Source organism: Zalophus californianus, chromosome 16, assembly GCF_009762305.2.
Source record: "Zalophus californianus isolate mZalCal1 chromosome 16, mZalCal1.pri.v2, whole genome shotgun sequence".
Taxonomy (NCBI): Eukaryota; Metazoa; Chordata; class Mammalia; order Carnivora; family Otariidae; genus Zalophus; species Zalophus californianus.
In genome coordinates, this window is record NC_045610.1 from 12002511 (window position 1) to 12026947 (window position 24437).

At 60.4% G+C, this 24437-nt stretch overlaps 1 protein-coding gene across 4 annotated transcripts; it reads left to right on the top strand.

Moving 5' to 3' along the window:
- Positions 1 to 19: 19 nt before the first annotated feature.
- SREBF1 (sterol regulatory element binding transcription factor 1) lies at positions 20 to 24108 on the top strand. Of its 4 annotated transcripts, XM_027624623.2 has the most exons (20): positions 21 to 437; positions 14525 to 14623; positions 16072 to 16506; positions 16914 to 17101; positions 17187 to 17324; positions 17401 to 17622; positions 18182 to 18296; positions 18526 to 18740; positions 18984 to 19185; positions 19312 to 19490; positions 19764 to 20025; positions 20101 to 20267; positions 20477 to 20645; positions 21107 to 21215; positions 21511 to 21620; positions 21720 to 21852; positions 21984 to 22149; positions 22565 to 22765; positions 22855 to 22963; positions 23296 to 24108. In XM_027624623.2, the coding sequence occupies exons 1-20, from the start codon at positions 347 to 349 to the stop codon at positions 23523 to 23525; spliced, it is 3540 nt and encodes a 1179-aa protein (XP_027480424.2). In that variant the 5' UTR covers positions 21 to 346; the 3' UTR covers positions 23526 to 24108. The 4 variants fall into 4 exon arrangements, with proteins under 4 accessions (XP_027480421.2, XP_027480424.2, XP_027480422.2 ...); XM_027624621.2 differs by lacking the exon at positions 14525 to 14623 and having other exon boundaries at positions 23 to 437; XM_027624622.2 differs by lacking the exon at positions 21 to 437 and having other exon boundaries at positions 14522 to 14623.
- Positions 24109 to 24437: the final 329 nt, after the last annotated feature.

Sequence of the window (24437 nt, forward strand, 5' to 3'; positions counted from 1 at the left end):
TGAGTGGAGGGCACACTTATAGAGGCGCCGATTCGGGGTAGGCTGGCGAGGCAGACCCTGCAACCGGGTCCCAGCTCTCTCCAGGTAGGGTGGGGCCGCCTCTACCCTGGAGGGCGGGGCCTCCCGGCAGGGCCCCGCCCCCGCCCCGCCCTCCCTGCAGAGCCACAGCGGGGGAACCCAGTTTCCGAGGAACTTTTCGCGGGCGCCGGGCCGCCACCGGGGCCAGGACGGGACGCGAACGCGCGCAGCGGCGACAGCGGGCCGGGGCCGGCGGACGCGGCGCTCCCTGCGAAGGTCCGTACGCGGCGGCGGGCCCGGCGGGCCGCCCGGAGGAGGTGACTGCGCCATGGACGAGCCGCCCTTCAGCGAAGCGGCCTTGGAGCAGGCGCTGGCTGAGCCGTGCGAGCTGGACGCGGCCCTCCTGACCGACATCGAAGGTACGTCAAGGGCCGGCCGGGCTCCGCGCGAGCGTGGCGCGCCGGCGGCGTCCCGCCTTTGTCTTCCGGGCCGGCTCGGGGCGCGGGGCGCGGGCACCGGCTCTGTGCGCGGGGACTTCCCCGCGCCTCTGGACAGTGCGCTGTGGGCCCCGTTGTCCAGACCGCGCCGAGCCTCCCTGCGCCCGCCCTGGCGTCTCGGGCCGCGCCTCGCCGGGTCCCCTGGAGGCTCCCGGCCGGGCACGTGCGCCTCTGGGCGTCCGGGGCCCCGAGCGGCGCGGCCAGTGAGTTCTCAGCCCAGTGGCGGTCGCCGCAAGCCTGGAGACCCGCCTGGGCGTCGCCGAGGCCCCGCCCCTGCCCCAGCCCTGACGTCAGCGCGGGGTTACTCACGGTCATTCCCTCCGGCCCGAGAGTTCAGCTCGGCGCGGAGCTCCTGCGCGTGCGCGCGGCGCTTTCTCTGGTCCCTCCTCCCTCTCTCTTCCCCTCCCGCCCCCGTCCGGTTTTCCTGGTCCTAGATGGGCATCGCTTGGGCAAACCTTTATTGAGCAGCTGCTTCATGCCGAGCCGCGTCCTCGGCACGGGCGGTTCACAGACCGACCTGGGCTCCCCCTTTTCTTGGGAGCACGGAAATCCTCCAGAAAACCCGCAAACGGATATTTAGTTGCGCGTTGGGGTGGAGCCGGGGTGGGGTGAGACCTCTTTGAGCCGACTTTTGAGCTGAGACTTGAGGGTCAGCCCCGGGACCGACGGGGAGGGATGTTTTCCCAGGCAGCCGCGGCGCGGGTTTACTCACGTCTTTGAAAGCATCTTGTTTGCTAGACGGAGGAGGGGTTTGGGGACGGGGCGGCAGGTACCAGTTGGGAGGCTGTTGCCCCACTGTGTAGACAGGGCAAACCACAGCCCCCAGCAAACGGCCCTCCACGGTTGCGCTGCAGTTTCGGCAACACTGGCTAAGTGGCACTTGGTCGACGGGGAACCCGAGGCCAAGACCACAGGACTTAAACCTCCCGCCACCTGGACAGACGTGTCCATGGAGCCCTGGCCACCTGGGGTTGGCAAAACAGACGCATCTAAGCCACTCGCTCCTTCCCTACTGCAGCCTTGCATGTTAGCCCAGCTGGCTGCTAGCCTGGGGCCTTATCAGCTCACCTTCCCGGTGGGCCAGGCAAGGGGAGGGCCCGGGAGGAGAGACCCTGGTTGTGGGGCTTTTCCAAAGCAGCCTTCGCCATCACTGTGCGCTGGAGTGAGGGTCCCCAAACCCCAGACCCTGGGGAGATCCGAGCCTGACTCCACTCACAGTTCCACAAGCCCCGGGCCCAGTAGTGCAGCCTGATAGGCACCGTGACCAGGTGGTGAGGACCTGGGCTTTGGGGTCAGCACTTGAATCTGGACCCTAGTCACTCAATTTGCCATAGTGCCCAAGCTCTCTCAACCTCTGAGCCTCAGTTTCCCACTCAGGATACGAATGCTTCCCTTCCTAGGGGAGTTGGGACAGTGGACTAAGGGCTGGTGTATCAGGGCCACGGCTCTGGCATAGACCTTTCTCACTGACTCATTTACAGAAGCATTATGTCCCGAGGCCCGAAGACTGGGCCCCTGCAGCCGTTGGGAGGTGGGGGCAATTAGGCTCCCGCTCTAATCTGGGAGAGAAGGGGGACGACTGGGGCCTCTTCCTGGGGTGGGCGTAACGTTTGCCCACCACAGCAGATTTCTCGGTTGTTATCCAAACTTTCCGTTTTCCCCCCAATTACACAACGAATCTCTTTGCGTTGTAAAAAAATTAGAAGGTGCAGGTGAGCAAAAAGAAGAAAATAAAATCTTCCTTAAACCAGTCATGCAGAGATAAGCTCTGTTAATTATGTGGGGGATTGTTTTCATGTGTGTGTCTGTTTTGTTTTGTTTTGTTTTGTTTTTTCTTGGAATGGCTGTATACTCGTGATCTGCTTTTTAAAAACAACACCATTGGGACGCCTGGGTGGCTCAGTCGGTTGAGCGTCTGCTTTCAGCTCAGGTCAGGATCCCACGGTCCCGGGATCGACTCCCACATTGGGCTCCCTGCTCGGAGAGCCTGCTTCTCCCTCTGACCCTCCCCCTTCTCATGTGCTCTCTCTCTCTCTCTCTCTCTCTCTCTCTTTCTCTCTGATAAATAAATAAATAAAACATTAAAAAAAAAAACACCATTGAGGTATAAATTACCTGCCATAAGATTTACCCATTTTAGGTGTACAGTAAGTTGTTACATTGACCAAGTTGTGTGGCCATCACCAGTTAATTCTAGAACATTTTCATCACCACTGTAAGATCCCTCTTGCCAACTTACAACTGCTCCCTGGTCCACACCCAGCCCCAGGCAACTGCTAATCTATACTTTTATAAATTAGAATAGGGTCCATTGGCTCACAGCAGATTGTAACCTGCTTTGTTCCGTGTCAACAGCCAGGCAACAATCAAGTTCCCTGGTTTATGCACCAAGTCCCCTACTGATGGACATCCACGTTGTTTTGTTCTCAGTAACTGTACTGCAGTGGACCCCCCCAGGCCAATCTTTGCTTGGTTGGATCCTTCTCCAATTCCATAGGTGGAGACTCTGGGAAGGGAATTTGATGCTCAGAGGCCAGGCCTACTTTTGAGGCTCTTCCCCTGCCCTTGGAGCGAGGCAGACTCAAGGTCTAGAGAGAGTGACGTGGGGGTGGGAAGGGCAGGCCCCGAAGGTCTCCAGGTCCCCTGAGAGGAAAGAGGGTTGAGAGGTGGGCCAAGCAGGCCTCGAGCTCCCGGACGGGTAGAGGGCCTGGGTCCTGGAGGCAGTGAGGAGTTTTGGGGGGATGGGAGCAGGGTAGTGCTATGCTTGGGTTGTATGTCGAAAGCCCTTCCCGGCAGCTGGGGTAGAGGATCACAACACAAACAGGGAACACTAATTGAGCCCAGGCTCCTAGCTGACCGGTGAGCCCTCCTGACAACCCTAAGTGGGTAGACTTAAGATCTTCATCTTACGGATGAGTGCCTTGAGGCGCACAGAGAGGTTAAGTGACTTGCCTGAGGTCACACAGCTAGAACATGGCAGGGCCAGGATTCAGACTCAGGCTGTGGACTCTGGAGCCCATGTTCTAAACTGCTGAGCTCCTAAGAGTGGGGGTAGGGGCAGGAAGCAAAAGAATGGGGAGCCCTGGGTACCAGTGGTACCTGGGTGGCTCAGTCAGTTGAGCATTGACTTTTTTTTTTTTTTTAAGATTTTATTTATTTACTTGAGAGAGAGCATGAGAGGCGGGAGGGTCAGAGGGAGAAGCAGACGCCCCGCTGAGCAGGGAGCCCGATGCGGGACTCGATCCGGGGACTCCGGGATCGTGACCTGAGCCAAAGGCAGCAGCTTAACCAACCGAGTCACACCCAGAGGCCCCTGACCATTGACTCTTGATTTTGGCTCAGGTTGTGATCTCAGGGTCGTGAGATGGAGCCCCGTGTCTGGTGTGCTCAGCAGGGAATCTGCTTCTCTCCCTTTCCCTCTGCCTGCCCTCCCCCCCCCCCCCCCCACTGGAGCTCTCTCTCTCTCAAATAAATAAATCTTAAAAAGAAGAAAGAACAGGGAACCCAGGAGGCTGCTCCACGTGGGGCTCCGCTGGGGGGCCTGGAAGTAGGTCAGAGAGGGTTCAGAGGCCAAGCGGCCACCTCCCCTTCCCAGCCTGGAGCGCGGCCTTTGAGTCAGGAGACCGAGGACCGTCGGCAGGGAGCTGGCCAAGGGCCTCGAGGCCCACCCAGCCCTGCTGCCTGCTTTTGCCAAGCCCTCTGTCATGTGAACGGGTTTTGGGGTAGAGCTGCCGGCACGAGCCCTTAGCTCTGTGGGTGAAGGCATTGGCCTGGCTACGGTGCACCGTAACCTCTGGTGAGCTTCGTCTCCCCGCCCGCCCCCCCGGCCTCCTGTAGTTGCTCTGTGCTTTGGGGTCCCTGGCGGCTGTGGGTGGTGGGGACAGGAGAGAGCGGTCCTGTGCCATGTTTGGGATTATTGGTAAGCCCGGGGCAGGCTTCACCTCTTTGCTGATTCACTGATCAGATCTTGCGCATGCTTTTAAGTGCAGAAGGGGCAAGTAGACTTGGCATTCCGGCTGGGGCCTCCCTGCCTACCGGGGGGTGCTGCGCCTGACTGAGGAGTCGTCCTGGGGGCTCTGGTTTGTCTGAAGCTTTTGGGGGTACAGTTCGTCTGTCCTCTGCCTGGATGCCTCCACCTTCCCTCTTTGTCATACCCCGGGAGTCCTCCAAGCCAGGGAAGCCTTCCTGGACCTCCTCCTCCCCAGCCCTGTGGTCCCTCCCAAGGTGCCTGGACAAACCACAGGAGGGCCTGCCTGCTCCTAGGCTGTTTTCTGGGTCCAGGCCAGTCCCCCACCCCACGCCCCTCCCCGTGGTGTCTCATGCCTGGTCCTTTCCCCGGTCCCACCAAGCTTGGGCCCTTCTTAGAAAACACAGCTCGAGGGGCGCCTGGGTGGCTCAGTCGGTTAAGCGTCCGACTCTTGGTTCTGGCTCAGGTCATGATCTCAGGGTCGTGAGATCGAGCCCTGCTTTGGGGCCCAGTGTGGAGCCTGCTTAAGATTTTCTCTCTCTCCCTTTCCCTCGGCCTCTGCTTGCACTGCCCTCCCCCCACCCCGCCAATTCCCGCACGCATGTGTGCTGCCTCTCTGCCTCTCAAATATAAAAAAATTAAACAAACAAAAAGAAAACACAGCTCAGGACTGCTTACCTCTCAGCTCCCAGCTCCGGGCATATCACGCCAGAGTTCTCAAACGACCATGGACCCCCAGTGCCCCCAGGATGCTGTTCCCTTGTCTCAGCACTGCATTCCAGACCTGCAGGGTTTGTGCAACCCGTCTCTTTGGGGGATGGAGAAAAGCATGCTGGCAGTGGGTTGAGGGGTCTGGGAGTTAGCTCCTGCCCAATGGTCACCTCGCTGGACACAAACATCCTGAGTGACCCGGTCAGCCCCAGGCAGGGGTCACCGCCAGGCAGAGGCCTGGGATCTAGACTTGGCCCCGCCAGCAGGTGCAGCTCTGGTGGGAACGGCAGCGCAGGCCAGAAGGAAGTATTTCTGGCTTTGTCTTCTGCCAGCCACAGGCCCTGTGGGTGTGCCCTTTGATCCCCAGACCTGACAGGGACGGCATACGTATGAGACCTCTGTCCCATGCAGCTCCACGGAGGGGAGCGGGGAGAGCCTTAGAAACGGGTTTGGGGATCCTGGGAAGGGCGGTGTTTGAAGCTGGATCCAGATGTGTGGGTCCCCTGCTGGGTTTGGAGCTTGGTGGGAGGTGGAGCAGGGATTGGGAGTCCATCCCCCCTGGAAGAGTTGGTGGCCTGGAAAAGCCCAACCTGACCTGGAACCCTGCCAAACCCACCCCCTTCCCCCAGCTGACCCTCCAGCTATCTCCCAGCAAGCCTGTCCCTCCCAGTCGCGTGCCAGCCCTACCCCTCCTGGGGCTTTGGGGTTCCCATTGGAGCCCGGGGGTCTTCAGATTCGACCAAGTGGCTTAACCTCTCTGAGCTTCAGGTTCTCGTCAGCGTACTAGGAATAATAATAGAACCATCTTCTTGGAGTTGTGGGCATCAGATGAGCTCGTTTAGGTCAAGGGCTTAAGCAGCACATAGTAGGCCCTCAACCAACTTTCATCATTTAGAGCACTTACCTAGGACCTGGCACCTAATACATATTTAGCTTAACAAATGTTAGCAGATTATCCAAGGAGACTGTGTTGGAAGTTTCTATGGGCTATGGTTTCAATTTCTCAGCAACCACCGTTGGATTCTGGGTCTCTGCTTGGGGAACAAGGTGCGGCTGGTCAAGGTTAGTGGGGGGGCCCTTCACCTCTCCCCCTGCCTGACCCCTAGGGGAGCAAGCACCCTGTCCTTAGCTACCATTAAAGATAGTGTATGGGACGCCTGGGTGGCTCAGTCGGTTTAGGCATCTGCCTTTGGCTCAGGTCATGATCGCAGGGTCCTGGGGTTGAGTCCGGTGTCAGGCGCCCTGCTCAGCGGGGAGTCTGCTTCTCCCTCTGCCCCTACCCCCACTCAAGCGCTCTCTCTCTCTCTCAAATAAATAAATAAAATATTTCTTTTTTTTTTTTTAAGATTTTATTTATTTATTTGACAGAGAGAGAGACAGCGAGAGAGGGAACACAAGCAGGGGGAGTGGGAGAGGGAGAAGCAGGCTTCCCGCAGAGCAGGGAGCCCGATGCGGGGCTCGATCCCAGGACCCCGGGATCATGACCCGAGCCGAAGGCAGTCTCGCCCAACCAGCTGAGCCACCCCGGCGCCCCAAATAAAATCTTTCTTTAAGAGCCAAGATGCCCATCGACAGATGAATGGATAAAGAAGATGTGGTATATATACACAATGGAATATTATGCAGCCATCAAAAGGAATGAGATCTTGCCATTTGCAACGACGTGGATGGAACTGGAGGGTGTTATGCTGAGTGAAATAAGTCAATCAGAGAAAAACATGTATCACATGACCTCACTGATATGAGGAATTCTTAATCTCAGGAAACAAACTGAGTGTTACTGGAGTGGTGGGGGTGGGAGGGATGGGGTGGCTGGGTGATAGACATTGGGGAGGGTATGTGCTTCGGTGAGCACTGTGAATTGTGCAAGACTGTTGAATCACAGATCTGTACTTCTGAAACAAATAACGCAACATATTTTAAGAAAAAAAAAGAAGAAGATAACAGGAGAGGAAGAAAAGGGGAGTATGTCAGAGGGGGAGACGACGAACCATGAGAGATGATGGACTCTGAAAAACAAACTGAGGGTTCTAGAGGGGAGGGGGTAGGGGGATGGGTTAGCCTGGTGATGGGTATTGAGAAGGGCACGTTCTGCGTGGAGCACTGGGTGTTATGAACAAACAATGAATCATGGAACACTGCACCAAAAAACTAATGATGTAATATATGGTGATTAACATAACAATAAAAAATTAAAAAAAAATCTTTCTTTAAAAAAAGGATAATATTGTTAATTAATTGAATTTAAATAAAAAATAAATAGATGGGTGCCTGTGTGGCTTAGTCAGTTAAGTGTCTGCCTTTGGCTCAGGTCATGATCCCAGGGTCCTGGGGTCAAGCCCCGCTTTAGGCTCCCTGCTCAGCGGGGAGTCTGCTTCTCCCTCTGCCTCTGCCTGCCGATCCCCCTGCTTATGCATGTGTCTTCTCTGTCTCTCTGGCAAATAAATGAATAAACAAATCTTTAAAAAAAAAAAACAAGATAAAGAGAGTAGAGCTGGAAGGAAACTTCGAAATGCCTTTGTCACCTCCTCACCCAATGCACAGATGAGGAATAGAGGCCTTGAAACACCTCACTCACCATAGCCCCCTAGCTGCCCAGCCTGTGTGGCTCAGGCCTGGTGGTAGTTGAGGCGGGGTGAAGGAGCTGGAGACCTGTGAGAAGCGGCCGGGGGCGGTAGATAGGCCACACCCAGCAGGGATTGCTTCCCAGGCAGAAGAATCTAGCTGGTGGAGGAGGACCAGAGCACAGCGGGTGGCTCTGAGCCTCTGGTCATCGTTGATAGTTGGGCCACACAAAACACCTCAACGCAGGCAGCCTTGGAAATACAAATTCAAGCACTTCGAGCTTCCAGTCACACACCTCTCTGGGCTAAGCAAAGCAACCAAAAGTAAATAAAAATGATAAAACCCCGTGCTGGTGATGCAATGAGGAAATGGGACACAGGGCAGGGGAGGTTGTAAAGGGGTTTCTCTTTTCCAGAGAGCAGCCCAGCAGCTCTAAAACAACATGTTCCCTTTGAACCCATACATCCATTTCAGGTTTAAAGCAGGCTGCAGGGAAGCAACCCCGAAGGGGGAAATAGATATAATTTATATAAAGAAATGTGCAGCACTACTATTTAGACTGGAAACAGTTGCTCAGCAGTCGGGCCCTGCTCCCAGATGGCCAGTGTCTCAGGCCTTTGGGTTGCTTTTCAGCTTCCAGAATAAGTATGTGCCCCGAGCCCCCACCTAGGATAAGATGTCTGAGTTGGTGCTGGCCAGCATCTTTGTTTAATGGCCCTCTTACAGGTCATGTCCAGGGTCATGTGGTCTGGGTAAATGGGACCTAGTGTGTGGGATGACACAGATGAGGGAAGAAGCTGAGAAGGTAACATCAGAGTGAGTTTTGAAAGAGGAACAGGAGTTTGCTAGGTAGACAGAGGATAGTGGGAAGGACATTCCTGGCAGAGGGAACAGCCTGGGGGAGAGCCTGCGGCTGGAGACCAGCAGTGGGGTGGTGGCCAGCTGGCTCTGGTCCCCTCTGGGCTCTTCCTTGTACTGAGCAATGCTGGGGTCACACGCTGGTTCAGGCCCCGGCCCTGCCTTGAGGGGCTCCCCGCCAAGGCCCGGCCGCTAACGGCGGCTGGGAAGGTCCCCAGGAAGGGGCAGTGCCCGAGCTGAGCCTTGCTGAGCTTCGTGCTGCCTCCTCTCCCGATCCTGCACTCCGCACACACCTCCTGAGTTGAGACCAGTGCCGCCAGCCGGTTGGGGCAGAGCCAGGCTGGAGCTGATGCGTGTGGGCTTGGGGGTTGCTGGACCTGGGTTTGAGTCCCAGATACTCTACTTGGCAGTGGTGGGCCCCTGTACACACGACCTCTCTCTGAGCCTTAGTTTCCTTGTCCCATCTAGAGGGCCCATGCCCAGGTACACCTGGGGCTCCCGCCATGGGCCCTTCCCATTCCGGGAAGAGCCGGCACACGCTCGCACCCTCAGCAGCCCTGGGTGCACAAAGGGCTGTCTGTCCCTGTTGCATACATGACTAGCTGAGGACATGCAACCCTGCTGACCTGAGTCCTCAGGAGGATCGCGGAGGCACTGGTAGGAGCAGCAGGGATGAATGGCAGGCAGGGTGTAGCCCTGGCTCCCTGGGATGCCGAGGGAGCGCCCCACCCCTGCCCTGTGCCCATCATGAAGAGGGCAGGGGTGGAACGCTCCAGGGGTCCCATAAGCCCTGTCGCATGCCCTCTCCTGTGCGGGTGCTGCTTTATACCCTTCACTCTTCTTCACACTCGTGACTGGACAGTGTGCAAACCCCTTTCCTGCCCATTTCCTGGAGTATTGGTGTCCTTGGCTCAGAGGACAGACAAACTTGTGTGGGATTCCCAGCTCCTTGGCTGCCTCCGTGACCTCTGTTCCCCCTTCGCTCCTTCTGCTCTGGCCACACTGGCCTCCTTGCTGTCTCATCATCCTCACACCAAGCTTGCTCCTACCTCAGGGCCTTTGCACTTGCTGTTCCTTCTGCCCTGGGCATTCTTCCTCCCTCCTGGCCCGCTGCCTCGTTTCATTCAGGCCTCCGCTCAGATGTTGCCTCCTCAGAGACACTTGCTGATCATCTCATCTGTAGTGGCCCCCCACACTCTCTTTCTACTGCCTCAGTTTCTTCGTGGTGCCCATCACCGTCTGCACCCACCTTCCTCCATGTATGTGCAGACCGTCGGTCACTAGAACATAAACTCCAGGAGGGAAGGTCTTTGTGCTGTGTCCCTGTACCCCAGTGCCTGGCACAGGCCTGACACACAGTGGACACTTAAGAAAAGACAGTAGAGAGGAGCCTGGATGGTCCAGTTGGTTAAACACCTGACTCTTGATTTCAGCTCAGGTCATGATCTCAGGGTCTTGAGATGGAGCCCTGCGTCCAGCTCTGTGCTCCCTGCAGTCTGCTTAGGACGCTGTCTCCCTCTGCCCCTCCCCCTCATGCTTTCTCTTTCTCTCAAATAAATAAATCTTAAAAAAAAAAAAGAAAAGAAAAAAAGAAAAGGCAGTAAATATTGTCAGAAAAACAAATCTGGGCCTGATGGACCAGGCCATGTGAAGGAAGTGGTGAGCTCCCTATCCCGAGAGGCATGTAAGCAGAGCTTGTTTGGGGTTCGAGGTCTCACACAGGTTGGATGGGCTAGAGGCTCCTGTGACGATCAGAGCGGGGCTCCTGCCCGTTCGTGGCGTTGGGTCCTCCCAAGATTTCCATCATGGCCTCACAGAATAAACAGGCCAGAGAATAAAAGGCTGCCCCACATCTGCCTTCCAAAGGAGGTGTGAAGGTAGAGCCAGGGAGGGAGGGGGGTTGCTCAGGTTTCCTTTTGGGCCCTGATAGGATCAGGGCAGGGATGGAAGGGAGAGGAAAAAGGAGAAATCCAGGCTTGGGGAGGAGGTGGGTAAGATGAAAGATTGGAGGGGGTGGAGGGAGGCCCACTGAGGCTGAGTCTATGCCTCCTAGTCCCCATATTCAAGGAGGGCCGGCAGGAGCCCCATGGGCCTTCTGAGAGTCTCTCTATGCTGGAAGCCCAGCGCTCAGCTCTCTGGAGAATGATCCACGAGTTGGGAGACGTGGCCAGTCTTTTGGGGCCCACTGTCCTGGCTCCCAGGGTTGGGAGTGGGTACCTCTCTTGCCTCACCCCAGTCCCAGCCCAATTTACTCTCCATAAAGCAATCCCCAGTTGCAGCTTGATCACTGCAAGTATTGGGCAATTCAGTACCTGACCTTTTTTTTTTTTTTTTAAAGATTTTATTTATTTGACAGAGAGAGACACAGCGAGAGAGGGAACACAAGCAGGGGGAGTGGGAGAGGGAGAGGCAGGCCTCCTGCGGAGCAGGGAGCCTGATGTGGGGCTCGATCCCAGGACCCTGGGATCATGACCTGGGCCGAAGGCAGACGCTTAATGACTAAGCCACCCAGGCGCCCCTGACCTTTTTTTTTTTTTTAAAGGTTTTATTTATTTATTTGAGAGAGAGAGAGAGAGCGTGAGAGCAGGGAGGGTCAAAGGGAGAAGCAGACCCCCCGCTGAGCAGGGAGCCCGATGTGGGACTCGATTCCGGGACTCCAGGATCATGACCTGAGCCGAAGGCAGTCTCTTAACCAACTGAGCCACCCAGGAGCCCAACTCACTACCTGACTTAATAGTTCTAGACCATTCCATTTGCTACAGAGGGACTAACCTTTATCAGCAATCTTGCTGAATTCTGGGTGCTTCAAACACTTGCGCTTTTTTTTGAGAGAGAGAGAGAGGGAGCGTGCACACGAGCAGGGGGGTGGGGGCAGAGGCAGAGGGCAGAGGGAGAGAATCTTAAGCCGGCTCCACGTCCAGCGCAGAGCCTGATGCTGGGCTCAGTCTCATGACCCTGAGGTCATGACCGGAGACGAAATCAAGAGTTGGATGCTTAATCTACTGAGCCACCCAGGTGCGCCCATATACTTGCTCTTTTATTATTTTTTATTTTCATTTTTTTTTTTTTAGTTCACATGCAGTGTTATATGAGTTTTTGGGTGTATAACATAGTGATTCAGCAATTCTCTACATTACAGGGGCGCCTGGGTGGCTCAGTTATTAAGCGTCTGCCTTCGGCTCAGGTCATAATCCCAGGGTCCTGGGATCGAGCCCCGCATCGGGCTCCCTGCTCCGCAGGAGGCCTGCCTCTCCCTCTCCCACTCCCCCTGCTTGTGTTCCCTCTCTCGTTGTCTCTCTCGCTCTGTCAAAATAAATAAATAAAGTCTTAAAAAATTTTTTTTCTGCATTACTCAGTGCTCATCATGCTCATAACAGCCCTTGGCTCTTAATCCCTGTCACCTACTTCACCCATCTCCCCTCTGGTCACCATCCGTTGATTCTCTAGAGTTAGAGTCTGTTTTTTTGGTTTGTCTCTTTTTTCCTGTTTGTTTGTTTTTTTCATTCCACGTATGAGTGAGATCATACGGCATTTGCCTTTCTCTGACTTATTTCACTTAGCATTATACTGTCTAGATCCACCCATGTTGTTACAAATGATAAGACTTCACTCTTTTTGATGGCTTAGTAATATTCCATTTTATATATATATATATATATATATTATACACACACACACCCCATTTTCATCCGTTCATCGTTGATGGACAACCTAGGCTGCTTCTATAGTTTGGCTGTCATAAATAATGCTGTAGTAAACACACTTGCCCTTCTAGAACCCCACTGCTCTTACCTCTGGAGACCAGGGGTGGAGGCTCAGAGAAGGGGAGTGATTTGCCTGGGATCACACGGCAAGTGAGACGCAGAGGGAAGGTCGGCCCCTGGGCTGTATGGGGGAAGAGGTGCACTGTGGGTTTTGATCTCGAATTTCTAACCCCACTCTTAGCTCTGACACCCAGCTTCTGCAGGAAGATTCAGCTCCAGAAGAGAGTGAGATGGGGGGTTACGGAAAGGCTGGCCCCTCCGATGCCACCAGGTGCCTCGTGGCGCCCAGACCCTCTTTCTTGCTGCATCTTAGCTTAAACTGTGTCCTCTGCCGCTTGGCCAGCCTCCCTCTCAGAAGACTTTCCAGACTCCTGCTACCCTCAGGGGGACATTGAGTGACCATTCTCCCTTCTCCGTCCTCAGGATGGAATGGGGGCAGAGCCCAAAGATGTGAGGAATGGAAAACAAAGGCGAGAAAATGTGGTGAAGGGAAGACATCCTAAGGATGAGACAGGAACGGGGCGGGGGGCGGGCTTGACACCCTCGGGGCTGCCTCTGACCGTGCTTGTCTGCCCTGCCACATTCAGGGCTCCACAACTGGGGAACACGGTAAGGGAGAACAGAGCCACCAGGGTCTGCTTTTGAAACTCGGGCCTGGAATTCAGGTCTCGGTGTCTAACCTGTCTCGGTTACTCGGGTGAGGTCAGAACCTTTCCAACAGCAATGCATTGTTTTGTTTTTGGGGGGATGAGGGAGAGTGTGAGCACCCACAGGCTGAGGAGAGAGGGAGATGGAGGTGCCAGAGGAGAAGTTCGTTATCCTTGGCACCTCCTACAAAGCCATGGAAAGTTCTAGAAAGATTGGGAACTGGATGTGTGTGAGGGAGATGGGGCTGTGTTTCCTTGTTTAGGCTGGTGGAGAGGGAGAGAGATTGGGGCTGGAGTCCCTCCTGGCCCACGCTGCTCAGTTGCCATGCCTGCCTGCCCAGGATTCAGCCCCCCACCGAGGCCACAGGAGATTGGGAGCCAGAGGAGGGGCAGGTTGAAGGCTGGGGCAGGACTTGCTGGTGGTCTGTTTGGCCACAAAAGCTCAAGCTGACAACCTGGGCAGCTGGCCATGCTTTGTTCATCTGTATGTGTGTCGAACTTTGACCTTCCTCAGCAGGGGAGGCAGTCCTAGGTACCTCCTCAAAAGACCCCCAGAGCCTGTCACCCTGTCACACCCTGCCTTCCTCACCTTGTGTCCCAGGGATTGGGTTGTCTCTTGGCCTCCCCGGACCCTACAGTGAACAAGTGAGTCAGGCTTGACCTGGGAGCCAGGGCAGACTTTGCTGACCCCCTTCCCCACATCCCAGACCCAGGTCTCTCTGCAAAAGGACATCTGTGCAGAGACAGAGGAATCAGGTTCAAGTATTATGTGTATGTGTATTTTGGAGTAAGGGTCTCCCTTCCTCACTCTGGGACTCAGTTTCCCGGCAGTGACCTGTTATTAGGCATCCATGTGGTGGGGGGTGGCCCCATGCTGGGGCAGCCCCAAGAAGGGGAGGTCCCTGCCCCCACTGCCAGGCAGCCCTTGGCCTTAATTCAGCGCTTCGTGGTATTGAGCGCCGCCCCCATTTTCTCTTTCACTTTTCCCTTTCTCGAGGCCAGGGAGACGTGATTGTCCCATTGTCTAGAGAAGTAAACTGAGGCCTAGAGATGGGGTCCCGCCGCACAGAGTGCCAGCGATTGGAAAGAGTGTTGGGTCGTCCCTGCCGGGGTTATCCCGGCCCCGCGACCACTCCGCCACCCTTCTCCGAGGTGCTGACGGAGGTGTTTGGAGCTGGGGGCGTAGGGGGGGCGGTGACCGTCAGTAACCCCGGCGGATGTCGGCGCCGAGTGGGTTAAGGGCCGGCGCCCGCGAGTAACCCCGGCCCCATTCAGCGCCGCGGGGTGAAACCCGAGCCCGAGCCGCCGTCGGGGGTGGGGCGGTGGCAGAGGCGGGGCCCTAGTGAGGCAGCGGCGCGGCCGGTGATTGGCCGCGCGCGCTCACCCCATGCCCGGCCCGCGGCCCCGGGGGGCGGGGCGGGGGCGGGGCCGGAGGGGGCGGGGCGGGGCGGGGGCGGGGCGCTCCGCGGGCTTTATAGCGCGGCCGAGCCCTGACAGGTGAAGTCGGCGCCGCGCGGAGACCGGCAGGCCAGCGGCCGGGACGCCCCGAAGGGGCGGCGGGCGCGGGCCGCGGAGCCATGGATTGCACGTTCGAAGGTATTTTTTTGGTGGACCCCCCACCCCTTTATCACAGAGCCTCTACTCCATTGCGGGGTCACCATCCCCGGTTTCCTCAGGGGGGGCGTGTGTGTGCAGTGGCCGTGGAACTCCCAGCCCCCCAGCGGGAAGAGCGGGTTCCCGAGGGGGCGGCGTGCCAGCTCCCGGCGCCCACTGGAGTTGGTGGGCCACCCCCACCCGCAGTAGTTCCCCCTACCCCGGCGTTTGGAGTGAGAGGGTGGCTTTCCCGCGTCCTCCGCCCCCGTCTAGGGCAGCAGGGGAAGAAGCAGGGAGGAGGCCAGTTGCCCCCCCCTCCCTGGAGCCAAATCCGGACCCCAGTCCTGGATTCACTCAGCTTTTCTTTCAGGGCCTCAGTTTCCCCATCTGTCAGAGGGGCTCATGAGGGCCGGGGTGAGGGATGGGGGGGGCGCTGCCAGTGAAAGTACTGTAAGCCTTTAGGGCCTGCACCAGCCGGGAGAGCCCATGAGGTGTTTCCCATGGAGGGCCCAGGGGGCCCGAGCCTGGCACCACCACCTCGGGCTGTTGGAGGCCAGAGGGAGGTCCCCTCCTGCAGGAACTGCCTTGCCGGGGCACCTGGCAGGAGGCAGGTAACGGTGAGGCCCGCTGTGCGCCACCTTCCTGCCCTGCCAAGCCTCGTAGCAGCCCTGCCATGTAGGGCTTCATCCTTTTTTGTTGTGCAGATGAGGAAACAGGCCCAGTGAGAGGAGGCTGTTGGCCCAGGCCGCATGTCCAGTGGGCAGGTGGGCAGGGCCAGGAGCTCAGGCTGCGGATCTTGCAGAGCACTTTAACCCAGTGGGTGACTGTCCCTAGTGGGTTAGAGGGCCCCAGGGCAACAGCCAGGCAGCTGGTGACCCGCCAGCTGGGGGAGAGGCTGGAGCTGTGGCAGGGAGTGTCCCAGTCTGTACGAGGAGGAGGGAGTCAGGACGGCCAGCATTGCCTTTATAGAGGGGAAACTGAAGCCCTGAATGGCCTGGTCCCGAGGCTGCTTGGCTGCAGGCATGGTCTGGGCTTGTGCCCAGAACACGCAGGGACACACTGGTTGGCACACACATGGCTGGCAGCTGGGTCAGCCCCAAGCCTCGGTCTCTGCCACGGAGGAATGGGTCGGGGTTGGCAGCTCTGCAGTCAGCCGTTTGGGGCCCAAACCCCAGTTCTGCCTCAGCATAGGTGTGGGGCACTGACCTTGCCCAGCCGTTGTACGGGCTGCTGGGTACATGAGCAGCACCAGGCATTGCTCCAGATGTCACAGGTGCCCAAGAAATGGCTGTGTGTCTCGGAGCCCGGGCTCATGTGGGTGGCCTTCTGTTTCTGCATCACTGCCCCCCACATCCAGCTGTGTGGACCGGAGGCATGAAGTGTGTGATGCCCTGTACAGGGGCCAGCCCCCGTCCCCCGGTCACTCACCCAGCCTCTTCTCCGTTCCCCAGACATGCTGCAGCTCATCAACAACCAAGACAGCGACTTCCCGGGCCTGTTCGACCCACCCTATGCCGGCGGCAGTGGGGCAGGGGGCACAGACCCTGCGAGTCCTGATGCCAACTCCCCGGGCAGCTTGTCCCCACCTCCTGCCACAATGAGCTCCCCACTCGAAGGCTTCCTGGGGGGACCCAAGGCGACACCTCCACCCTTGTCCCCTCCCCAGCCTGCGCCTACCTCCCTGAAGATGTACCCCCCCGGGCCTGCCTTCTCCCCCGGGCCTGGTATCAAGGAGGAGCCCCTGCCACTGACTATCCTGCAGGCCCCGACCCCACAGCCCCTGCCAGGGTCCCTTCTGCCCCAGAGCTTCCCGGCCCCTGCCCCACCACAGTTCAGCTCTGCCCCTGTGTTGGGCTACCCCAGCGCCACGGGAGGCTTCTCCACAGGTAAGGGGGGGTGTGGGGGGAAGGGACAACACGGGCACAGAGAGGAGGGTCTACCGTGGCCTTAGGAGAGGAGTTTGCGGGCTGTAGACATCGGGGCCTCTGCTGTTCTGCCTTAGGTGCCGCCCCTCCCCTGTTCCTAGCAGTACCTTGTGCGTTGGTGCTGGGTGAAGCCCTGCCTCTCACTGTGCCCGGGTGGCGACATCAACGCCACCCTTCCAGGGACAAATGCGTGGCTGGAAAGCTAGCACATTTGTATCGGAACTCCAGGCAGGGGTTGGCCACCCAGGAACCCAAAGCCATGAGGGCTGATGACTCATCCCAGGTCATAGGGTGATAGGGCCCTGAGGGGTGGGTTGAAAGTGGGTGAGGGTGGCCTGTGCCTGCAGCCCCAGCCTTTATCTCTGCAGGGACCCCTCCGGGGAGCACCCCGCAGCCGCTGCCTGGCCTACCTCTGGCTTCTCTGCCAGGGGTCCCGCCCGTCTCCTTGCACACCCAGGTCCAGAACGCAGCCCCCCAGCAGCTGTTGACGGCCACAGCCAACCCCTCAACAGTGCCCGGAACAACCACGGTGACCTCGCAGATCCAGCAGGTCCCGGTGAGGAGGTCTGGCCAGGCCTCGGGGAGATGGCAGGCCCCGGTCCAGACTCACAGCTCTTGGCTGAGACCGCATCCCCTCCCAGGTCCTGCTGCAGCCCCACTTTATCAAGGCAGACTCTCTGCTCCTGACGACCATGAAAACAGACATGGCAGCCACTGTGAAGGCGGCGGGTATCAGCTCCCTGGCCCCTGGCGCCGCTGTACAGACGGCGCCCTTGCAGGTGGGTGGCGTGGGGCCGAAGGCTGGGGCTCTGCGTGTGGGCAGGCCCGGCTGGTAACCTGCGCCTGGCCCCTCAGACCCTGGTGAGTGGAGGAACCATCCTGGCGACAGTGCCGCTGGTCATGGACGCAGAGAAGCTGCCCATCAACCGGCTGGCAGCTGGTGGCAAGGCCCCGGGCTCGGCGCAGAGCCGCGGGGAGAAGCGCACGGCCCACAACGCCATTGAAAAACGCTATCGTTCCTCCATCAACGACAAAATCGTCGAGCTCAAGGACCTGGTGGTGGGCACTGAGGCGAAGGTGCGGGCAACGGTGTTCAGAGGCACACTGTGGGGGTGACCCTGGGGAAGCAGGGGACCGGAAGACCCAGAGGTTGGGACTGAGCCTGGGCCCTGGGGACACTGCAGGGAACAGACAGACAAAAATCCTGCTGTCTGGAGACTGACGTTCTAGTGGGGGACAGGGGATGACAGTACACAGGATAAAGAAGGAAGTGTTAGAGTCGCCTGCTGGGGATAAGCGCCGTGAAGGAGGACAACCCAGGGAGAGGGACGATGAGGCTACACGTCCGAAGCACCTCACCAAGGTGACATGACAACAGCAAAGACCTGAAGGAGGGGAGGGAGTTAGCCGTTAGCCGGACACTGTTGGATGCCTTTGGGGTATGAATCCTCATGCCCAGCCTGGGAGATAGGTTCTACTAGGGGAAGAACGTTCCACGTAGAGAGAACAGCAAGTGCAACAGTCCTGAGGCAGCCGTGCTGTGGAGTAGCGCCACCCCCCACCCCGCCCTCTGCTTAGGTGCCCACTGGCCAGGCCTGACCGGCCCCTTGTGCCATCTCCCTCCTACCCCCTGCAGCTGAATAAGTCTGCCGTCTTGCGAAAGGCCATCGATTACATCCGCTTCCTACAACAGAGCAACCAGAAGCTCAAGCAGGAGAACCTGAGTCTCCGCACTGCAGCCCACAAAAGCAGTGAGTCCTGGCCTCCCCATGCCGCTGGCTCTGCGCTGCCCCACCCCCCAGCTCCCGCACCTGCCCCTTAAGCCCTAACCCTACAAGGGCCCTTAGCCTCTCCTTTGGCCCCAACTTGGCCCTCAAGAGCTAGACCAACTCCCATGCGCCCCTCTCCAGAGGGCCCTGAGCTGATTGGGGGTGGGGTATCTAGTCTTCACCCCCGGCCCTGCTCCTTTCCGGCCTCCAGAGTCTCTGAAGGACCTGGTCTCAGCCTGCGGCAGCGGAGGAAACACAGACGTGCCCATGGACGGCACGAAGCCTGAGCTGGTGGACACGCTGAGCCCGCCCCCCTCGGACGCCGGCTCGCCGTTTCAGAGCAGCCCCTTGTCCCTTGGAGGCAGGGGTAGCGGCGGCAGTGGCAGTGACTCGGAGCCCGACAGCCCGGTGTTTGAGGACAGCCAGGTTGGGCCCGGCCCTGTTCCCCACCCCCACCCCCGGTCCGTCTCCTCTGGATATCTGAGCCCCAGGACTTGGTCGGGAAGAGGCCCCTAACATAGCCCACCTCCCATTTGATAGAGAAACTGAGGCCTGTAGCCATGTGGGTTCCCACAGTAAGGCCGTGTGGAGGGCTGATCCCTCCTTCCCTGTCGCATCCCCCCGGGCCCACTCCCGCTCCGCCCTCGCCGACCTGCCCACCCCTGCCAGGTGAAGCCCGAGCAGCTGCTGTCCCCCCGCAGCCGGGGCATGCTGGACCGCTCCCGCCTGGCCCTGTGCACGCTCGTCTTCCTCTGCCTCTCCTGCAACCCCTTGGCTGCCCTGTTGGGCGGCCGGGCTCTCCCCAGCCCCTCGGATGCCGGCAGCACCTACCACCGTCCTGGCCGCAGCGTGCTGGGCACTGAGGGCAGAGGTAGGACAGACCCCCAGCATGGGTATCCTGGGGACGGAGGGGGCGCTGGCGGGGAGCTCGGGGGCGTGTAGCCGGGACTCTGGATTTCCAGGGCGCTGTGGTCCCAGCCCTTCGGTCTGCCCCCAGACGGCCCTGGCTGGGCCCCGTGGCTGCTGACCCCACTGGTCTGGCTGCCCAATGGGCTGCTGGCGCTGGCCTGCTTGGCGCTTCTCTTTGTCTACGGAGAGCCAGTCACGCGGCCCCACTCGGGCCCCGCCGTGCACTTCTGGAGGCACCGCAAGCAGGCTGACCTGGACCTGGCCCGGGTAAGGGGCCGGATCCCCGGGGGTGGGCTCGGGGGATGGGGCAGGGCCAGGACCTGAGCAGCGCCTGGGAAGGTGCTGGGTGGCCCTGCCCTGCCCTGCCCTGTCCTCCCCGCTCCTGTCGACCCCTCAGACTCGCACTGCCTGGGAGGGCGGGGGGAGCATACCAGCGTCATGGTGGGGGGCCCGAGGTGGGAGGGTCTTCGGAGTGGACGGGTATCGGGTGCTCACATACTCTGATCCCCCTTTGCTCACCTGGAAAACCCTCATCCCCAGGGGGACTTCGCCCAAGCTGCGCAGCAGCTGTGGCTGGCCCTGCGGGCCCTGGGCCGCCCGCTGCCCACCTCTCACCTGGACCTGGCCTGCAGCCTGCTCTGGAACCTCATCCGCCATCTGCTACAGCGTCTCTGGGTGGGCCGCTGGCTGGCAGGCCGGGCAGGGGGCCTGCAGAGGGACTGCGCCCTGCAGGCGGACGCCCGCACCAGCGCCCGGGATGCCGCATTCGTCTACCACAAGCTGCACCAGCTGCGCGCCATGGGTATGCAGGGCGAGGGGCTGGGCCTGGGGGGCTCCCGCCGCCGCACCCCTGCCTCACGTCCTGCCCGTTTTCCAGGGAAGTACACAGGCGGGCACCTCACTGCCGCCAATCTGGCACTGAGCGCCCTGAACCTGGCGGAATGTGCGGGGGACGCCGTGTCCGTGGCCACGCTGGCCGAGATCTATGTGGCCGCCGCGCTGAGGGTCAAGACCAGTTTCCCGCGGGCCTTGCATTTCCTGACAGTGAGTGTGGGTGCTGGGCCGATGGGCTGGGGGGCTTGTCTCTGCAGCTCTTTCCAGTGGCTCCCTGGGCACGGGGCTCACAGGAGGAGGCAGTCGGTTACTGGGGCGGGGGGGGGGGGACTCGAGGCCCAGCTGGGCCCTCAGACCTAGGGCTGGGTTTGAGTCCCTGTCTGGGTGCAGTGTGACAGCCCAGCTCCCCTCCCCCACAGCGCTTCTTCCTGAGTAGCGCCCGCCAGGCCTGCCTGGCACAGAGCGGCTCGGTGCCTCTTGCCATGCAGTGGCTGTGCCACCCCGTGGGCCACCGTTTCTTCGTGGATGGGGACTGGGCCGTGTGCAGTACCCCGAGGGAGAGCCTGTACAGCTTGGCCGGCAACCCAGGTGCTCTCTCAGCGCTGTGCCCATCCCGTCACCCGACATCCTTCGTGGCCCATTCCCATTCCTGTCCCGCCCCTTGTCCCTGCATCTCTGCATGTCCCTGCCCGCCCCGGTCTGTCTGTTGTTGCTGAGGCTGCAGGAGCAACAAGGCTGGGTCTGTCTCAGTTGGGGCACTTCAGAAGCAAAGAGGGAGACAGGAATTTGGGGGCAGGTGGTTGATTTGGGAGGTGATCCCAGGCAAGACCAGTGTTGAGTAAGGAGATCAGATGGAAGAAACAGAGCTGGTAGAGACGTGTTATTAAGCAGATGAACACTGTCCGGGGGTAGGTCACCCTATCCAAGGGCAGCCTGGGGTATCTATCCCACCCGCATGCCCAGGGGAGGGCCGTTGGTGTGGAGAGGTGCATGTGGGGAGGAGGGGTGGGGCCCTTCCTGCCGCCCCGCTCACCCGCTCCTCCCCACAGTGGACCCCTTGGCCCAGGTGACTCAGCTATTCCGCGAACATCTCTTGGAGCGAGCGCTGAATTGTGTGGCTCAGCCCAGTCCCAGCCCTGGATCGGCTGATGGGGACAGGTGAGTGGCCCTGCGCCCCCCGCCCCACACACCCCCACCAGGCAGGCACCCTCCACGGTAAGTCTGGGAGTGGCTGTGTCCAGGGCCGTGGGTGGGTGGCCAGAGCCAGGCTACTGCCCACCTGCTGTGCAGCCTCGGGCGCATCTCAGTTCCTCCCTGGGTCTGTCTCCCTAGCAGCTGGGCCAGGAAGGGAGCTGGGAGGTCCGGCTGGGCTCTGGTGGGAGGGGAGGAGGGCCGGGGCCTTCGCAGAAGCCCTGCCACCTGTCCTGACAGCGAGGTGTCTCTCCTGCCACAGGGAGTTCTTGGACGCCCTGGGGTACCTGCAGCTGCTCAACAGCTGTTCCGATGCTGCCGGGGTTCCCGCCTGTAGCTTTTCCATCAGCTCCAGCACGGCCACCACCACTGGTGAGTCCCCAGGCCCCCGCCCCGCGACCCCCGGCTCCGCCTCAGCTGCAGTGTGGCTGAGCTTCAGGGAGCCTCCCCCCACCCCCATGCTTCCTGCAGGCACAGACCCTGTGGCCAAGTGGTGGGCCTCCCTGACGGCCGTGGTGATCCACTGGCTGCGGCGTGATGAGGAGGCGGCTGAGCGGCTGTACCCGCTGGTGGAGCACCTGCCCCGTGCCCTGCAGGAGTCTGAGTGAGGATCCGCCAGATTCTCCCGGCACCCCCAGCGCGGTGCTGCCCCTCAGCCTTGGTTTTGTGCGGTTGGGGTCTCAGTGTGGGTCTGGGCCCGGTTTGACCATCGGTCCTCTGCCCTGGCCCCAACAGGAGACCCCTGCCCAGGGCGGCTCTGCACTCCTTCAAGGCAGCCCGGGCCGTGCTGGGCCGCGGGAAGGCAGAGTCTGGCCCGGCCAGCCTGGCCATCTGTGAGAAGGCCAGTGGGTACCTGCAGGACAGCCTGGCCACCACCCCAGCTGGCAGCTCCATCAACAAGGTGAGGGGTGGTGCTGGGGGCCTGGCAGGTCTTGGGGGGCTGTCACCGCCCTTTCCGTCCCTGGACCTTCCCCCTTGCGCTGCAGAAGACTGTGGGCTTATCCCCGCAGTACTGGACGGGGGGCGCACTCGCTAAGGCCCCAGTCGCCCCAGCCCCAGGAGGAGGGGTGGGGTGAGGGGTCTGGCAGAGCTCTCTTTGGAGGCTGCTCCTGTGGCAGGTGGCAGGCGTGGGGGCCTGGAGAGGCGGGCGGCCCCGCGGTGCATTGCTGTTGCATTGCACGTGAGTGACGCGGGTGCAGTGCCTCCGCAGTGCAGCCCGGAGCCGGCCCCTGGCACCGCGGGCCCCCACCCGTCCCCTCCCACAGCCGGAGCCCCCCACCCCCGTGACCCCTGCCCTGCCCTCCCCACCCCTCCAGGCCATGCAGCTGCTCCTGTGTGACTTGCTCCTCGTGGCGCGGACTAGCCTGTGGCGGCGGCAGCAGCTACCTGCACCCCCCCAGGCCTCGCAGGGCCCCGGCGCTGGAGCCCAGGCCTCCGCCCTCGAACTGCGTGGCTTCCAGCGGGACCTGAGTGGCCTGAGGCGTCTGGCACAGAGCTTCCGGCCCGCCATGCGGAGGGTGAGTGGCCACAGGGCCCTTCACCAGCAGGTGCGGGGAGAGTGGGGGCCCGGCCCGAACCCCGACTCTCCGGGCCCCCTCCTGCCCAGGTGTTTCTGCACGAGGCCACGGCCCGGCTGATGGCGGGGGCCAGCCCCACGCGGACACACCAGCTCCTGGACCGCAGTCTGCGGAGGAGGGCAGGCCCCTGTGGCAAAGGTGAGCGGGGCGCTGCCCTGGTAGGGGCGGGTTCGGGCCGCGCCCGGGGCTGGGAAGGCCCAGACGGTGTGACGGATGCCGAGCGCTGCTGTGTAAGAGGCAGAGACCGAGGGACTTCGTGCCGGTTGCCGGAGGGCGATATCCCACCTGCGAAATCCACTGGGGGCCACTGTCACCTGCAGGGAAAGGCGACTGTGCCGAGTCCATTGTACCGTACGGGCCCCGGGGAGGGGTCTGAGGCTCCAGGGGTGCGCCCGAGAAGGGCGTGGGGGGGCCGAGGGGGCGGGGCCAGGCTCGGAGCCCCGCCCCTGACGCCCGTGCGGTGTGCGCAGGCGCAGCGGCCGAGCTGGAGCCGCGGCCCACGCGGCGGGAGCACGCCGAGGCCTTGCTGCTGGCCTCCTGCTACTTACCGCCCGGCTTCCTTTCGGCGCCGGGGCAGCGCGTGGGCATGCTGGCCGAGGCGGCGCGCACGCTCGAGAAGCTCGGCGACCGCCGCCTGCTGCACGACTGCCAGCAAATGCTCATGCGCCTGGGCGGCGGGACCACCGTCACCTCCAGCTAGGTCCCCGTCGGCGGCCCCAGCGGGGCCTGTGTGCCGGGCCGGAGCCTCGACGGCCGAAGGCAGCGCTGGGGAACCCCAAATGTCCATGGTCCGCCCACGTACTGCTGTCTCTTGGGGGGATGGGAGGCACGCAGGGGCTTTTGCTGCCTCTTGACCTGGGAGGCCGGTGGGGGCGAGACCCCGCCCCGCCCCGCCCCGCCCCGCCCCGCCCCGCCGCGCCGTGCCCCAACCCGACGAGCGGCGGCCAGCATGTGCTGACCTCTGGTGGCCGATCGGGGGATTGCAGGGGCCGGGCGGCCGATGGGACCTCGCTCTGCAGGCGCCCAGTGGCTTTTCCCTCTCCCCTCTCACAGAGGGGTACATTTTACTGAGCTGAGGGGGGCCTACTTGGCTTTCCCAGCCAGCAAGGGGGGTCCTACTCCAAGGCGCCTCTCTCCCTTCTGGAGAGACTTGTACATACTGTAGATGAGGGCGCACCAGCCTCCTGGCCTCTGAGGCTCAAGTGTTACTTTGCCTTTTGCAGACTTTATTTTCATAGTTTGAGAAGTTTTGTACAGAGAATAAAAGATGAAATTATTTATAATCTGGGTTTTGTTCCTTTGGGGAGGAGGGTGTGTACTTTAGCTGATAGACCCCCACCAGAGGGGGTCCTTTGAGCCTCTCCCTCTCCTCCCACCCCAGCACCCAAAGGTTTCCCTCTCCCATCGGTCCTGAGACCAAAATTTCCCATTCGATGTGGGAGGCTTGTCGCTGTGGGAGACCTGTCGCTGTGACGTCCAGGTGACCTGGATTCCACCAATTTCCGTGCCACATGGTTGGGCTGTATCAACCCTTAATCCTTAAGGGCTGTTGTGGTCTCAGCTGTCCCTTCCTACCTCTCTGCTTCTACCCCTATCAGTTCCCAGGGTGACA

What these genes read in the sequence shown, in the direction of transcription:
- SREBF1 (XM_027624623.2), top strand. Translation starts at nt 347, where the DNA reads ATGGACGAGCCGCCCTTCAGCGAAGCGGCCTTGGAGCAGGCGCTGGCT. An exon ending in GCACCAGCTGCGCGCCATGG is followed by an intron (nt 20,026 to 20,100) that starts GTATGCAGGGCG and finishes CCCGTTTTCCAG; the next exon opens with GGAAGTACACAGGCGGGCAC. An exon ending in CAGCACGGCCACCACCACTG is followed by an intron (nt 21,621 to 21,719) that starts GTGAGTCCCCAG and finishes TGCTTCCTGCAG; the next exon opens with GCACAGACCCTGTGGCCAAG.